The sequence below is a fragment of the Rattus rattus genome, chromosome 11 (assembly GCF_011064425.1).
Source record: "Rattus rattus isolate New Zealand chromosome 11, Rrattus_CSIRO_v1, whole genome shotgun sequence".
NCBI lineage: Eukaryota > Metazoa > Chordata > Mammalia > Rodentia > Muridae > Rattus > Rattus rattus.
The window spans coordinates 10,928,140-10,945,488 of NC_046164.1; the positions used below are offsets into that span (position 1 = coordinate 10,928,140).

Genomic DNA, 17,349 nt, shown 5'->3' on the forward strand with positions numbered 1-17,349 from the left:
GGCCAGAGTTAGAGCTGGAGAGATGGCTCAGCATTTAAGAACAATGGCTGCTTTTTCAGAGGACCCAGGCTCTAGTCCCAGCTCCCAGAAAGCACCTCATACCTGTCTCTAATTCCGGTTCCGGGGCACCCGATGCCCTCTTCTGGCCTCTGTAGGTACTGCATGCATATTGTGTGCACATGCAAGCAGAATAACATTTTATGTAATGCAGAAATATATAAATAAATAACGCCAGAGTTTAGGGAACTGTATTACTCATCAGCATATAATTCACCTTTGGTTTCTTCTTTCTCTTTTGTTTTGTTTTGTTTTGTTTTTGTTTTTGTTTTTCAAGACAGGGTTTCTCCGTGTAGCCCTGGCTGCCTTGGAACTTGCTCTGTAGACAATGCTGGCCTGCAATTCAGAGATCCTCTGCCTCCCAAGTGCTGGGATTAGAGGTGTGAGCCGCCCCAGCCTGGCTCATTTTGGGTTTCTTACCTATCACGTTTTCATGTCCTTTATATATAAAAATACATAGCATGTAATAAACATTGGTCTGATATACTGGAATCCAGATGGTATGCAGCAAATTAGTCTCTGTACCAGATAAACATGGCTAGGAGCGGTTTGGTTTCAGACCATTGCAATAAAACGTGAAATCATAATGAAGTCTGTCATGACCGACAGTTATATTTATACTGTACCACAGTCTATTTAGAATGCAGTAGTATTACCACACACACACACACACACACACACACACACACACACACACACACACACACACACACACACCTTAATTTAAAAGGATAGGGGGGACTGGAGAGATCACTCAGTGGTTAAGGGCAATGACTGTTCTTCCAGAGGACCAGGGTTCAATTCCCAGCACCTACATAGCAGCTCAGATCTGTCTCTAACTCCAGTTCCATTGGATTTGACCCCCTCGTACAGACATACATGCAGGCAAAACACCAATCTGCACAAAATAAATAGATCTGCTGGGCAGTGGTGGTGCACACTTTTAATCCTGGCACTTGGGAGGCAAATTCAGGCAAATCTGTGAATCAACCTGGTCTACAGAGAGAGAGAGAGAGAGAGAGAGAGAGAGAGAGAGAGAGAGAGAGAGAGAGTGTGTGTGTGTGTGTTCCAGAACAGCCAGGGCTACAGTGTCTCTAAGAACAAAACAAAACAAACTGATCTTTCAAAAACCTTTACTGCTATAACTAATCATTGCACCTCCTTGTGACATTTGACTGGCCACAGAGGGTCTTGATTTGGGCAGCTGTTACCGGACAGGGGTTGTGATTATTGAAGGCCGAGAGATTTAAGGCAATTTCTTAAGACAGGAATGAAGTTTGTCTTAGCAACTGGTGAGCTCTCAGTGCCACGTGATGCCGTTTGACAGCCTCTCACCTAGAGACACAGCTTCTGCAAAGCGAGCCAAACGCTAGGCTCCTGCGCTGTTTCTTGTCAGCTCTGTAACATTCTAAGTGTGACCCTGGGGCTTCTCTGTGCTCACAGCATCTCCCCTAGGAATCGATCCCATCTCAGGAAATCTTGTCTTCGCTCATCGCTAAACAGTAACTCCTCAGCTGTGGCAAGTCTTGCTGTGAAAGTGAAAACAGGCCGCCTTTTCTTTCTATTTTCAGCTACAGTCTGCAGTTACTTCCTCCACTGAATGTTGTGAATCCCCCCAAATCTTCCTTGAGGGTCGGAATGAACTCCGTCCAAACTCTCGAGTCAACTCGTGTTCCACGTGCTTCTATGAAATCACGAGTGTCGCCAGCGGTTCGTAGCGTGGTGCTTGTGGAACAGGCATGAAGACTGTGTTCGCCTCTGGAACGTCTCCAGAAGAGCTCTGGATGACCTGGTGTGCAGTAAGTTTTTGAAAACAATCCCCGTCCCCCGTCCCCCACCCCCATCAGTAGGTCTCAATGGCAGACCTGAATAATACAGCTGGGGACTTTAAGTTGAAGCCACTGCTCACTGAGTCGTCTGTTACCTCAAGAAAGCCAGCTGCCCTCTGAGGGTTTGAAGCCAGTCTTGACTTCTCCCCAGCTATGAAAGTCCTGGATGGCATCATCTAGGATAAGGCTGCTTTGCCTATGCTGATGTTAGCACAGCTCTCCTCACCAAACATCTTAGCCAGACCTTCTGGATAATTGGCAGCAGCTACATCATGCTCTGCCCTGAGGTACCCTGAGGTACTCTGAGCCCCTTTGACCTCTTCTGCAGCACACTTCTCTCCCCTTCACAGACTGAGGAGAGCTAGGGTTTGCTCTACATTAGGCTTTGGGCGAAGGGGCTGTGGTGGTTTAATCTTCCATACCGATCCCTAAAGCTCCCTCCTTATGGATAATGGTGTTTTGCTTTCCGGGCAACCGTGTCCTCACTGGAGTAGAACTTTGTTTCCTTAAGCAACTTTCCCCTTGCAGTCAGAGCGTGGCTAATTATTTGGTGAAGAGGTCGAGTGTTCTGTCTACCTCAGCTTTCGCAAGCCGTCCTCGATGTTTAGCTTTGGACTTAGAATGAGAGGCATCTGACTCTTGTTTTTTTTCTGCTTGAGTAATCAGAGGCCACTGTGAGCTATGACTCAGCCAAACTGCACTGTGTTTGTGTCCTAGGGAATAGGAGGGCAAGAAAGGAGGGGCAGGAAATAATAAGTGGATGGGACAGTCAGCACACGCACACACGCACACACGCACACACGCACACACACGCACACATACTTATCAATTAAATTCATTGTCTTCTTTGGATGTGGCTTGTGGTCCCTCAAAACAATTTCGACGAGAACATTAAAGGTTGGTGGGTATGGTGGAGCATGCCTTTGGTCTCAGCCCTTGGGCGGCAAAGGCAGGAGAATCTCTCTAACTTCGAGGCCAGCCTCGTCCACCTAGTCAGCGCCAGTTCAGGACTACACAAAGAGACCCCGATTCAAAACACATGAATGAACAAACAAAAGGAATCAGGCCATGGCAGCCCACACTGCCATCTCAGCAGAACCCAGGCAATGTCATCCGACATCAAGGTTCGGACGAGAACACTTCATAGTGAATGAATGCCTCTCTTCACTTGCTTTAAAGCCGTGGAAGGCAATGCCGTCCTACAATCCCTGAATGGTTAAGCCAAAAAAAAAAAAAAAAAAAAAAAAAGACAATCAGTGCTGGTGAGGATATGAGGAAAGGGGACACATAAGTCCCACAGCGGATGACACTGCAATCGGGCACAGCAATCGTGAAAGGAGTAGGGCAGTGCTTCAGAATAGAAACCGGAGTACCACATGATCCAACTATACAGCTCTTGGGGTTCTGTTGGAAGAACTCTATGTCCTACTATAGATATTCGGTTCAGTCAAATTCGTTGCTGCTCTCCTCTCAACAGCCAGGAAAAGGAAATAGCTCAGATGTCAATCAACTGAAGAGTATAATAAAAATGTGCTACATTTACACAATGGGAAATTATTTGGCTGTTAAAAATGAAGTTAGGAGGGCTGGAGAGATGGCTCAGTGGTTAAGAGCACTGACTGCTTTTCCAGAGGTCCTGAGTTCAATTCCCAGCACCCACGTGGTGGCTCACAACCATCTGTAATGGAATCTGATGCCCTCTTCTGGTGTGTCTGAAGGTAGTTACAGTGCACTTATATATAATGAATAAATAAATCTTTAAAAGAATGAAGTTATGAGCCAGGCAGTGGTGTTGTACACCTTCAATCCCAGCACTCGGGAAGCAGAGGCAGTCGAATCTCTGAGTTCAAGGCCAGCCTGGTCTACAGAATGAGTTCCAGGAGAGCCAAGGCTACACAGAGTAACTGTATCTTGGAAAAAGGAGAAAAAGGTGAAATTATGAAATGTGTAGGTAAATGGATGTCACTGGAAGGGATCATTCTGGATGAGGTAACCTAGACACAGTAAGACAAATGTTTCACGTTTTTTCTCATTTCTGGATTTTAGCTTTGTCTCCTTCTTCACTGAGAACGTCCGTAGGGATCAAAAACTTCGTAAGAAGTTGGTTTCTGAATCCTACTCTGGTGGGCTGCCAAAGTCAGAAGTCAAGGGGAAGCCGTGTGAGCTTTAGGCTTGGGGTGGGGTCTTCCACAGATTCTTCTCGATTTCTCGATGCCGGTTATTGAAGCCAGAGTCTCATGCATGCTCAGAGCATGCTCTACCATAGAGCTTCATGCCAGCCTATGTCATCAACTCTGTATGTGTACATGTATGTTCACATGTGTGTTCATGCGTGCAGGTATGTGTGTGTTTGCACATGTATGGAGGCCAGAGGTTGACATTGGGTATTTCTGTCTTTTACCCACTTTGAGTTTTTTTTTTTTTTTTTTTTTTTTTTTGGTTCTTTTTTTTTCTGGAGCTGGGGACCGAACCCAGGGCCTTGCGCTTCCTAGGCAAGCGCTCTACCACTGAGCTAAATCCCCAACCCTTGAGTTTTTTTTTTAAAGATTACTCTCATCTGTTATTCAAATTACAGCAAATAACTTTTAGAAAATGACTTATTCTGTGTGTACAGGTGCACTCCGTGGGCTTCTGGTGCACGAGGGCAAAAGAGGATTCCAGATTCCCGGGAACTGGAGTTACAGGTTGTTGGGAGTCCCTCCAGTTCTCTTGAAGAGTAGCCAGCGCTCTTAGCTGTGCCAGTCCCCCACTTAGTTTTTTGAATTTGAAACTTACGAATCAACTAGAGCTCGCTGAGGGGACCTACCTGTCCCAGCACTGGAGTAACTCACAGAAAAACCACCCAGAGTTTTTCTGTGAACGCTGGGGACCCTCACGCTTGTGTGGCAGGCACCTCACCCATTCCCCCCAGACTCTCATTAGCCCTCCACAGTGTTTGAATACGGCGGAGTAGCAATATACAATCCTGTGGCGGGCATCGCATCCAAGTGCAGCCCCTCCGAGCACCTACAGGCCCTGCAGCTCTTACGTGAGTAGGTGCTGTTCTTGAATTCTCTTTGGTACTGTTCTCGGAGCAGCAGCAGCTCCTGGAAGGGCCACTCCATCTGGAGTTTTCTCAACACGTCAGCAGAGACCCGCTCAGACCCGCAAATATCTGGAGGAAGAAGAGAGAACTCAGGGACGCCATTTTCACAGTGACAAGGTTGAAACCCAACCTGGATATTTAGTCAACCGTTCTGTGGCCACTATCACCGGTACTTACGTTTCTGGTTATTAAATACAAGATCAGAGAAGCATATATTGTTACACGGACCACATTTATTGGCTAACTAAGGACTACCAAGAAAACAACCAAAGGGCAGCAACCTAAGAAGCACTGGGTGTCCACTGACATGGAGCACTGGACACGGTTTCAACCCCGATATCCCCTCCCCAGCTTGAACTGATCAGAGATTTGGATGTGGAGGTCAGAGTTCAGCTCAAAAGCGAAAGTTCATTTCTCATATGCAGCTGGCCATGGGGGAACACACTTGTCATCTCAGCGTGTCCCCACGGGCGGTGGCAGGAGGATTGGCATAAGTCTGAGGCTAGCTCTGACTAAGTAGCCAGACCCTGTCTTAAAGACAAAAGAGAACACCCGACCAGCTTCTCTCCATGAAATTTCACAAGACTTTCAGAATCAAGCAATTCCTGGCCAAGAAACAAAAGCAAAACTGTTCTGTTCCTCAGTGGATTCGGAGGAAAACTGGGAGCGAAATCAGACACAACTGCAAGAGAGGACACTGGAGGAACACGGGGCTGGGTCTGTAAGGAGCCACACAATGGGAAAACCAAGGCTTTATATAGAATCGTGGTCACCTAACAATCCTACCAGATGAAGCTCAGTATTTTTTTTTTAAATTTATTTATTTTATGTATACGAGTACACTGTAGCTGTCCTCAGACACACCAGAAGAGGGCATCGGATCCCATTCCAGATGGTTGTGAGCCACCATGTGGTTTCTGGGAAATGAACTCAGGCCCCAGAAGAGCAGTCAGTGCTCTTAACTGCTGAGCCATCTCTCCAGCCCCAGAGTTCAACATTTTTAACCTGGAGACTTGATCATGTTTAAATTGGGGGGTATGGTTTGTCCAGGAATAAAATGTAGTACCTTTCATAAAACAAACCACAAACAAACAAACAAACAAACAAACAAACAGAAAACCAGAAAAGGTTGGAGAGATGTCTCAGCAGTTAAGAGCACCACTGGGTTCAAATCTCTTAATGGCTCACAAGTGTCTGTAACTCCCTTCCAGAGTATCGAACCCTTCTCTGACTCCTCAGGCACCAGGTACACACGTGGTGAACATACATACATGCAGGCAAAGTGTACATACACATAAAAAAATAAAAAACACACAGAAAGCTGCTATTTTGCCTTGTAGTGACTTCCTCTTACAGCTAAAGGACCCAACTTGGCAAATTACTGACTGTTCCGCCTTGACGGCTGGCCCTATCCAAGCTTCTGGAGCCACCCCAACTCTCCTCCCAGGAAGCCTGCATGGCCTTATCACAAGACAGCAGGGATGCCAGAGCTGCTGGCAGAACCAGTGATCAGCTGATGACTTCCTTCTGGGACTTCTTACCCTGTGACTGGCTGACACAGTCCCTTTTCTACCCCAGTGCTCACAAAGGACTCTCAGGGGAGCTTTGGGGGTCCCAGGGAGCCTCCTCATCAGCCCAGGATAAGGAAAGCGAGATGCAAAAACTGGCTTCCCATCTAAACTTAAATGATGACCGCGCCATCAAAGCCAAATATCCAGAAAAGAAAACCAGGAATGCTTATGGCTGGTGGGCAAGGGCTGAGCAAACATCTGAAACTTACTGTTTTTTATATGAAAATTCTCAGAAACCACTAACTTTTTTTTTTAAGATTTATTTATTCATTTGATGTATATGAGTACACTGTCGCTGTCTTCAGACACACCAGAAGGAGGCATCAGATCCCATTACAGATGGTTGTGAGCCACCATGTGGTTGCTGGGATTGAACTCAGGACCTCTGGAAGAGCAGTCAGTGCTCTTAACCACTGAGCCATCTCTCCAGCCCCAGAAACTTATTATTAAAGGAGGCCCTCACACCTTCTTTCTGCCTTTTTGTAATTACCACTCTTCAGTTTGAGACCAACGGCTGACTGACTGAATACTTCCTCACTGGAGAGAGTAAGCTGAAAGGAATTTGTCAGACATGAGCTGGTTGAATGCAGCTCACTACCGTAGACAAAATGCATAAGCTCTTAAGGTGTGAAGAAGCACGCAATACGTCTCGAAACTGTCCAGACGTCTGGTGCCTCACGTCATGGACAAATCTTCAGGGCCAGCAAGGACAGGTTCTCAGACGAGGTCCACACACATCCCATATCAGAACCGTCTGATAGGCTTGGTAAACACAGAATCTAAGGTTGGATCCCTGAAACCCCATCACTCAGACTCACCTGGGCAACAGGACAGTGGGGAGAGTTGAGAACCAATGCCCAGTAAAGCTAATCTTGAAAGTTCTCCTCCCTGTTTCTTTGTTCAGCCTTTCTTCCATTCTCCTCACATAATTGTGTGTTTCTGTCTATTGCTACATTGTTACCTATAAATACTCTCCAGTCTGTTTCTACCCATGTATTCTCTCCAAACTGCTATTTTCCAGCTACAACCACTGTTTGTTCATAACCCCAGTTATGCCCAGCACATTCTATGTGGGATGCTCTATAGTCAAGAAGACATCAGAGGAGGGACGCCGTCCACTGACTCATCTGTCCCCTGGGGTTCTCTACTTGTCTAAGGGTCAGGTCTGAGCAGTAACACTTTTCACTAAGCAGTCTCATGACCGATGGAGACTAACTAAAACATATACTCTTTTTAAAGGTTTTTTTTTTCTTTCTTTTTTTCGAAGCTGGGGATCGAACCCAGAGCCTTGCGCTTGCTAGGCAAGCACTCTACCACTGAGCTAAATCCCCAACCCCCTTTTTAAAGTTTTACCATGGTTGTCTTGAGATTGCCAGTAACTTCTTTCTTCAGAGGTGGGTTCCTTGTTGGGATCAAAAATAAGGAAGTCAGTCTTGGTGCCGCCAAATCTCAAGTACGCAGGAGATAAGCCTCTAGCCAGGGCTCGAAGCCGTGGAGAGCTGTGACAAGAAAGCATAATAAGAATTAATATTATTTTAAGTTTTTTTTGAGACATCTTAATATGTAGCCCATGCTTGCCTCCAACTTGTGGTCTCTCTGCCACTGTGCGGGGAAGGCTAGGCTTATAGATGTGCAACATTGTTGCGACTTGTAATTGTTATTTTCTGAGAGTGCTAAACATTTAGTTAACATTTCAGTTAAACATTTTCATTTCCTTGTCTCTTGGTGAACCTACTCCTTAACTCCTAGCTGCTATCTGCCTCTAAGGGACAAGGAGAGGTGACACAGAAATAAAGATCCAGATTAGAAGAGTCAGGGTGAGTTTGGGGGCGGCGCCTAGGAAGACCATATGGTCATTTGCTGAGATGGGGAACAGGCCATGAGTTGGAAAGTCGGGAGGAAGAAAGCAGCAGGAGGATCTGTAGAAACTGAGATGCCAATTGTGGTGGCTCCTCGCCTGTGTTTCTAATCACCTTGGAAGCGCACCTCTGGGTATGCCTACGAGTGAATTTCCAGACAAGTTTAACAGAGAAGGTACGATCTACCCTACATTTTGGTGACACCACCTCATGGGCTGGAGTCCCAGACTGAATAAAAAGGAGAAATTGAACGGTGTCTCTCTGCTCTCTATGCAGATGCCACGTGACCACGTGAGCCTGCAGCTCCCGCCACCGTGACGTCCCTGGCGTGATGAACAATATGTTGAACCAAACCTTTCCACCCTTAAGCTGCTCTTGCAAGACATTCTGTGACTGAAGTTGGCAAAACTAACTAATACAGAAACGGGCACCAAACCCACAGGTCCGAAGGCCATATGTGACTGGAACTCAAGAAATGCACGTAGGCTGGGGATAATTCCTGTAGACTCCTCGGTATAGTCAAGGGTCAGTCACTCACACCAGACTGCAAACTTGATATCTTCTAGGAACTCCACTTGGCAGGGACCCAGGTAGCTACCTCAGCCCTCGTTTCCCCCTATTCTAACCTTTCTAGGGTACCCCTCGTCCTGCCACTGTACCCACATCAGTCCCACTCCGAAGCCATCAAGGCCAACCATCCCTGCCTCTTCCCTCCTTCTGTGGAGCCAGACGTCAGTCCCTACTTAAAAGATCTCCCGAGTCAGTCCCTTGCCCCCACTCACAGCCTACCACCCACTCCAACCCTCTTCCCCCATCTGGGACTGCTCAGAGTATGAACCCAGAGTCGCAACCAGAGCTTCAGATCTGGGACCGGTTAGCGTTCGAACACAGAAACCCGGAGTGGCCTCAGACTGAAAACCAAGTACCATTCCGCTAGTTTCATTGGAGTAATAGCGACCAAAGAACCGAACACCCACTCAGCCAAGGTGAGATGAGATATCTATACAAAGAAGCATGTCAATTCCCCAGATGCCTAGGTCCTGGAGCAAAACCACAAGACCCCCAAACAACACGCCTCCTCCAGAAACCAGCAGTGCACTTTTATGTTCAGCTCTGAGAAAAGCAACTTAGCTGAAGTGTAAAACAAGTATTTCAGTGTAGCAGTTATGAAGGTGTTCAAGGGTCTTAACAGAGGTTAGGAAAAATGTCTCAGTGAGGACGGAACATAGTCAATCACACAGCCCACGAACGCAAATACACAGCTCACACGGAAGTCCTCCTCAGCAAGTCACCAGGCCTTGCACCATCCACTGCCTCTGGCCAGGCACTGGTTCTGGTCCTCCCTTGGCATTTTGACTTTGATGACAGAGATCTGTTTAGGTTTATGTACCTACTATCTGCAAGGTGTGTACCTACTATCTGTAATTGAGACAACGCAACAGACTGGTGTCCTTTGGAACCTAGAGGGCAAGGAGCTGTAGCACCCAATGATGGCCTGGTCCCCTGAGGTATGGACTACAGTGTCATGGTCACTCTCCATCAACCTAGCCTGCTTTATGTCCTGCAGAGGGTTTCCCATGCTCTGAAATCGGCTTCCTCAAGCATCTCACTGGTCTGTCTGTCTCAGCTGCTGCCCTTGTACTGGTTCCTGAGGTTAGGGACCTTGCCTGCTCTGTCAGATTCTCCTCAGTGCCAGGAGAATGGCACGAGGCAGTGCTTAGCCCATATCCGTTAAGTGAATGAACGAGAAAGGGGCAAGGGAAGGCCAGCCGATGGCTGTTTTTGAAAAGATGACATTAAAACTCACTGCTATGGCCGTCGCCACAGAAAGCAAGTCACACATCTCAGTCTTGCTACTAAGGATCTTTTGTTTGTCTCCTTTTCTGTAAAGTGTCTTTTGTGGTTTCAGAGTACGATATTAATACCCTCTGATGGGAAAAAAACCCCAGATTTAACACAGATGCAAAACTTGCCATCAAAACAAAATTGATGAAAGGTGCAGTATTTCAGTCATATGCAGGAAAAAGAAAGGGGAAACACCGTCTACCACGGTGTCAAGGAAATAATAAAGGAACGGGTAAGGCAGCTGCAGCTGTTCTTTTTCCAGAGGAGGCTGTCAAGAAACACACACACACACACACACACACAGACACACACACACAGACACACACACATACAAACACACACACAGGCACATACACATAGACCACACAGACACACACACACAGAGACACACACATACAAACACACACACAGGCACATACACATAGACCACACAGACACACACAGACACACACACGCACACACACAGAGACACACACACAGACACACACACACACACACACACACAGGCACACACACATAGACCACACACACACACACACACACACACACACACAGAGACACACACACAGACACACACATACAAACACACACACAGTCACATACACATAGACCACACAGAGACACACGCATACAGACACAGACACACACAGAGACACACACACATACAGACACAGACACACACAGAGACACACATATACAGACACACACAGACACACACACAGACACGCCACACACACACACACACAGACACACACACACACACACACACACACGGACACACAGACACACACACATACAAACACACACAGAGACACACAAGTAGACACATACACATGCACACACACGCCATACACACACTCACACAGACACACACATACACACACACATACACATGCACACACACACCATACACACACTCACACAGACATACACACAGACACACACACACACACCATACACACACACACACACACAGACACACAGACACACAGACACACAGACACACACACACACACACACCAGTCTGCTGGTGTTTTACTTTCAGGGGTTCTCTTTGACACAGAAGCAGAGGCGATATGCGCTAAATGCTATTATATTTCCATTTTCGGACTTAAAGGCCACCCCAGAGATTCCAAAGGGTGTGTGTGCGCAGAAATAGGATTGGACTAAGTATAGGTTGGCATTTCAGAAAGAGCAATGAGGCAGAAGCAGAGGTTATTATCACCGAAGGGTTCGGGTGAGAAATCCAGAAGCTCAAATATGGAGGAGGTAGAGGACATGGTGCTCTGGGTGCTGAGCATGTCCTTTTGCTATTACATGAGGGAGCTGAGAAGGTGCAGAGATGTGATCCAAGAGCAGGAAGTTGGAGCTTCGAGTTTCCACAGATGGAAATGATGTTAGTAAAGACAAGGAGTCAAGCCGGGGGCATGACATTTGCAGATTGAAATGGAGGAGAATGGAGGGTGTGTGCTCACAACCGTCAGGGGAAAAACCGTCAGGGGGAAAAAAGTGCCTTGATTCAGGGCTTGCCGATTTCCGTGGTGTAAATATTCTCACTGTCACTGTTTTCAAGGTATTGATGTGATGCCGTAGAATGTGGCCTTGATAAGAACTGCTCACATTTGACCAAGTGATGCAAACTGGGCCAGCACTGAGTAGCAATTATCTGAAGGGCCAGGATGAAGAAATTGAGAGATTTGGTTTTGTTTTTTTTGGGGGGGCGGGGGTAAGCTTGATGTCACCTAAGGTGACGGTAGGACTTGGGACTGAGAGCACTGCCAGGCCTTAATCAAATGGAGGCTAGGGAAGCAACAAGGGTTGAACGGGAGCTGGAGGGGAACCTTAGGCTAGTGTTAATACAGTCTTTAATACACATCAGTTTCCTCCAGCGCTGTAGGTGGGTTGGAAGGATTTTTTTTTTCCCACTCAGGTCTCCTGAAATCACAATGACGTGGGTGTTGTTATTATCCTCACTTTATAAATATAGAACCTAAACGAAAAGGAACTGAGCTAACCCAGTGAAGGTAACCGACTGGGGGATTTAAACTACAGCAGCCTGCATCCAAACTGAGGAGCCATTGTCTAGAAGCAGGCACAGGTGTGGAGTATGAGAATGTACAACTTGTACTCCACAGGACGCAGGGGAGAGGAGGCTTCCAGGGACTGTCTCGTATTCGCTAGGGCATGGGGGTGAAGGGATACACCATGAAAATGATAGTGGGTCACCAAGCTCGAGGCTCCAGGGAGTGGGGTGAAATGGCTTAGGAGGGAAGGGGATACCAAGAGGTCAGTCAGGGACAGAGCTTCTCAGGGATCAGGCCTGGGGTTGTTCTCAGTTCTTTTGTCTTTCTCTCATAATAGACAGGGGACCTGTGGCCCTTTCTTTTTTTTTTTTTTTTTTTTTTTTTTTTTTTCTTGTTTCTACTTTGGTTTTTTTTTATTATTAACTTGAGTATTTCTTATATACATTTGAATGTTATTCCCTTTCCCGGTTTCGGGCAAACATCCCCTCCCCCTCCCCTTCCTTATGGGTGTTCCCCTCCCAACCCTCCCCCATTGCTGCCCTCTCCCCAACAGTCTAGTTCACTAGGGGTTCAGTCTTAGCAGGACCCAGGGCTTCCCCTTCCACTGGTGCTCTTACTAGGATATTCATTGCAACCTACGAGGTCAGAGTCCAGGGTCAGTCCATGTATAGTCTTTGGGTAGTGGCTTAGTCCCTGGAAGCTCTGGTTGGTTGGCATTGCTGTACATATGGGGTCTCGAGCCCCTTCAAGCTCTTCCAGTTCTTTCTCTGATTCCTTCAACAGGGGTCCCGTTCTCAGTTCAGTCCTGTGGCCCTTTCCAATGTGGGTCTGGTGGTTTGGATGTCCTACACGGGCTCCGTACTGGCTGGTTTTATCAACTTGACAGAAGCTAGAGTCGTCAGAGAGGAAGGAGCGTCCGTTGAGAAAATGCTTCCGTGAGATCCAGTTGTAAGGCATCTTCTCAATTAGTCTTCAATGCGGGAGGGCCCAGCCTGTTATGAGTGGCACCATCCCTGGGCTGGTGGTCCTGGGTTCTACAGGAAAGCAAGCTGAGCAAGCCCGGGGAAGCAAGCCAGTAAGCAGCACCCTCCATGGCTTCTATATCAGCTCCTGCCTCCAGGTTCCTGCCCTGTTTGAGTTCCAGTCCTGACTTCCTTTGGTAATGAACAGCAATGTGGAAGTGTAAGCTGAACAAACCCTTTCCTCCCCAACTTGCTTTTTGGTCACAGCGTTTCATCACAGCCACAGAAACCCTGGCTAAGACAGGCACACTTATTTGAGCCCATGGCCCCCAGACAGCGGTGTTGTTTGAGGAGGGTTAGTGGATAAGACCTTGCTAGGGGAAGCCGCTAGGGGCAGGCTTTGAGAGCGTCTAGCCTCACCCCACTTCCAGAAGCTCTTAGCTTTGTGTTGACTCCCTGGCCTGGCCATCCACTGCCCTTCCTCCTCACCATTACGGACTCTCTGAAACATAAGCCCAAGAAAAGGGTCTTCCTTACGTTGCCTTTGGTTGTGGTGTTTCATCACAGTGACAGAAAAGTAACCAGTAAAATGAGTTATAAAAACATGCACTTCATATTGGTAACAAATTCTCCATTCACGGGATGCAGCTGTTAATGACGACATGGGAGCTTAACTATTAAAATTATAATGAAATGGCAAAAAGAAAAAAAAAAGTTTCCTGGAAAGAAAAGAAGCAGATCAGAGTATGAAGCAAGCAAAGGCTGCATTTTTTTTTGCTTTGTCATTCAATGTCTCTTTTGTCTTGAAGAACTTAGGATTTCAACCACTCCTCAACACTGCATTCTGACACATCTGAAACAATGTGTCATCCGAACGAGGAAGCCATGGCCCTGTGTACATGTGTCTTACTTCAGATAGAGACGCCCTCTAATATAGCAGGCATAGCAGCTGGACACTTGAAATGTAGTCGGGCTTAACTGAACTGAGAACTGACGAGCGAAAACCACAAGATTTGAGATGCGTCATTCCAGAAAGGGAATGTGAGCTATCTCATACTGCGTTGACAGCGGCGGGGGGGGGGGGGGATACAGTTCTGTGGCAAAGCAGACTGGTTAGTGTGTAGGACCCTGGACTCAGGCTCGATCACTGCCCAATCTTAGAGTTCACACATTTCTCTTTACTGTTTCTGTTTCCTTTTTGCTATTTTGTTTCTTGAGACAGGGCCTCACTATGTAGCCCAGGCTAGCCTCAAATGTATGATCCCTTTGTCTCTAAGTGCTAGGATTATAGCTAGTGATCATGATTGGCCTCTCTGCCCTTTGTAAAATGTGTCTACTGAAAAGTTTTCAAATTCCATGTGTGTCTGACAAATGAGCCTCACATCCCAATTCTGCTTCACGTGGTGTCTAGGACTGGGTCTCCTTGGTATTCTGCACTAATCCAGGCTGGGGATATATTTTGACTAATTTCCCCAGGGAAGAGAAATTTAACAGATGTTCCCTTTTCAATTCTAGAGTCTTCTATGATTAACATTTAAATTTTGCGTATTGTTTGTTCTCTGGTTACAAATGTGAGAGAGACCTGTTTCCATTCATCTAGTGCTTGTAACAACCTTGGACCACCTGAGTCCTCTGATAACACCTCCTGGAGGCACGTCAGAGGCCTGGGCCCAACTCTCCTATCTGAATGTTAATGGAAGTTGTTGTTTTTTAAAAATCAGTCTATTAATTTGTTTCTAGATAACCTTTTTTTTTTTTTTTAAAGAAACACACTCTGCCCCAGTTCCTTTAAAAATAATAATTGGCTTGTTTTCTTTCTGTATGCCTTTATTTTTGTGATCAGGGTCTGGCTTCAAATACTACACGACTATTTACTAGCTGATCGACCACGGATGAGTTATTTAATTTCCCACAAGCTCAATTTCTTCATTGATGCCTCCCAGATGCTGGGGTTAAAAATGTTCACCATCACAACCAGCCTTTACATTCCTTTCTTTCTTTTTTTTTTTTTTTTTAAGATAAAGTCTGATGTAGCCCAGGCTGGCCTTGCTATGTAGCCGAGGCTAGCCTTGAACTTCTGATCCTTATCCCTTTGGCTCCTGAGTGATAGAATAAGAGGTCATAAGCCACCATGCCTCGTTTTACCAAATGTTGAGGATTGAACCCAGGATTTTGGGTATGCTGGGCAAGAAGAAATCACTAGCTTAACCTTCAAGCTTTGTAGGAAGTGCCTACTACCTCAGCAAGCCATCACAGAAATCCAGTGAGTCAGATTGGAGAAAGCAGGGTGGTCGGACTACCAGAGTCTCAGCCATGGGAATCCGTGAGATCCACAGTGACACCCAATAGTGTGGGCTCGGACACGCCATCGATGTCTAGGCCTTTGACAATGGTGACAGGGAGGGCTGGTGAAGACAGTCACCTGAGTGTGGTGGCCCTCAAGAGACCGAGGCAGGGAGATGACAAGTTCAAGGCTAGCCTGTACTGATGGTTACCCAATGTCAAAACAGCAAACGGAGGGGTCATCTCTGGAGGCTCCCAGATTTAGATGGCCTATGACTGTGCCCCGAGCCTTTCATCTTGGGGATAGTGTGCACTTATGAGGCAGGAGCCATAGATGTGGTTGGTTCCTGCAGCTGACGAGGCAGCCGGCAGTCTGCACCCTCATCTTGGAGAGACATGCTTTTAAAGAGTTTTTTTTATTAGCATATATTAATTATATATAATAATGGGGTTTCATCACGATATTTTCTAAGGTGTATACAATGTATTTTGATCATATTCTCCCCCATCCTTCCCACTGACCCCTATCACCTTCCCAATTAGACTCAGTCTCTCTCCTCTCTCCAGGTCTCTCTCCCCCCCCCTCCACTCCCATTCAATTCAGTCTGGCCTCAAACTTGCTATGCGTCCCCAGTGCTGGATTGCAAGTGTGTGCCCACACCCTGGATTACAGGGCCCTGGGGATTGGAACCCAGGTCTTCCTGCTTAGGAGTGAGACACAGTCAGTCCATTAACTGAATGTATCATGCCCAGCTCAGTAACATTTACATGCTTAAACGGTGGGAGGATGAACAATGGTTCTTCTTCGCTGAGGTTATTTCTACATGACTTTTCTTCCTTCTTTTAAATCAAAACTTCCTAACAGAGTTTAAAGGACATTGACTTACTGGTCCTACACTGAAGCAAAATTCAAAGGTTCCAGACGGAGTGCTGGGGCTCGTGACAGCCTTGTTTTCGTTTTTTGTTTTTGTTTTTTTTCCCCTCCAAATCTCCTCTTAATAACTGAGCCTGGCTGGTGCCCAGGCAACACGCGCTGAGTAAATGAATCAGGAAAAAGCTTTTGAGGGTGAGGGCTCCAGAGAGCAAACACAAAGTTGTTTGAGCAAAGAGAATGGCTGGCCCTCGCGACAAGGGAACAGGACCTGGGGGCTGCACTTACCCCAGGAAGGTGAGGAACCGAGGGTCGGTGGCCAGGCTGGCGTCGATGGTGATGGACAGGAACGAGGGACTCACGCTTTGGAATAGCCGCTTGGTGTAAAACTCCAAGTCCACCACGTCCTTGGTCGGCGCGGTCCCCGCCGGAGTGCCCTGGGTCAGGGCACCGAGCCGCCCCCAGAGCCACAGCAGCAGCAGCCGCCGCAGCATCCTACCTGGCTGGACCGCCCGCGGCCGTGAGAGCTGGGGCAGCCGGCGCGCTGGCTCAAGCTCCCAGCACCGGGTCCTGCTTTGCCTCCGGCGCCAGGGCTCCGTACCCTCCCACAGCGCTCCATCCCTCCCACCCCTCCCCTGCGTCCCTCCCTAGCGCCCTCTTCTCCCCGCCCTCCCCTCCGCGCTCTCTCTCATTTCCGTGCTGGCTTCCCCCTCCGCGGCGGTCACGTCCACTTTTGAAATCATCCACACCCATTCGAAGGGTGCGGAGGTGGCCAGAATCCAAGATCCTCGGAGGCCTGGGGAGGGAACGCCCCGGAGCCGCGCTGGAAAGGGACCAGCTTCCTGGTGTCCTGCACACTCGGTCACCTTTTCTAGGTCCTGTCTACTTGGCGTCAGGACTAGACCCTGAATTAAAAGCCCCGGTTGAGGGTTCAGCCAGCCCCTACCCGGACTCCCTTCTGCC

At 47.4% G+C, this 17,349-nt stretch overlaps 1 protein-coding gene across 1 annotated transcript in view; it reads right to left on the minus strand.

Annotated features, from left to right (window-relative positions):
- The window catches only part of Hpse (heparanase), a 40,033-nt gene extending 23,045 nt beyond the window's left edge, over positions 1-16,988 (minus strand). The window contains exons 1-3 of the mRNA XM_032916734.1: positions 16,675-16,988; positions 7,896-8,041; positions 4,915-5,040 (exon numbers count right to left, since the gene is read on the minus strand). Coding sequence (XP_032772625.1) covers positions 4,915-5,040; positions 7,896-8,041; positions 16,675-16,880 — 478 coding nt within the window. The 5' untranslated portion in view covers positions 16,881-16,988. The remainder of the gene's footprint in view (positions 1-4,914; positions 5,041-7,895; positions 8,042-16,674) is intronic.
- Between the last annotated feature and the right edge of the window lie 361 nt (positions 16,989-17,349).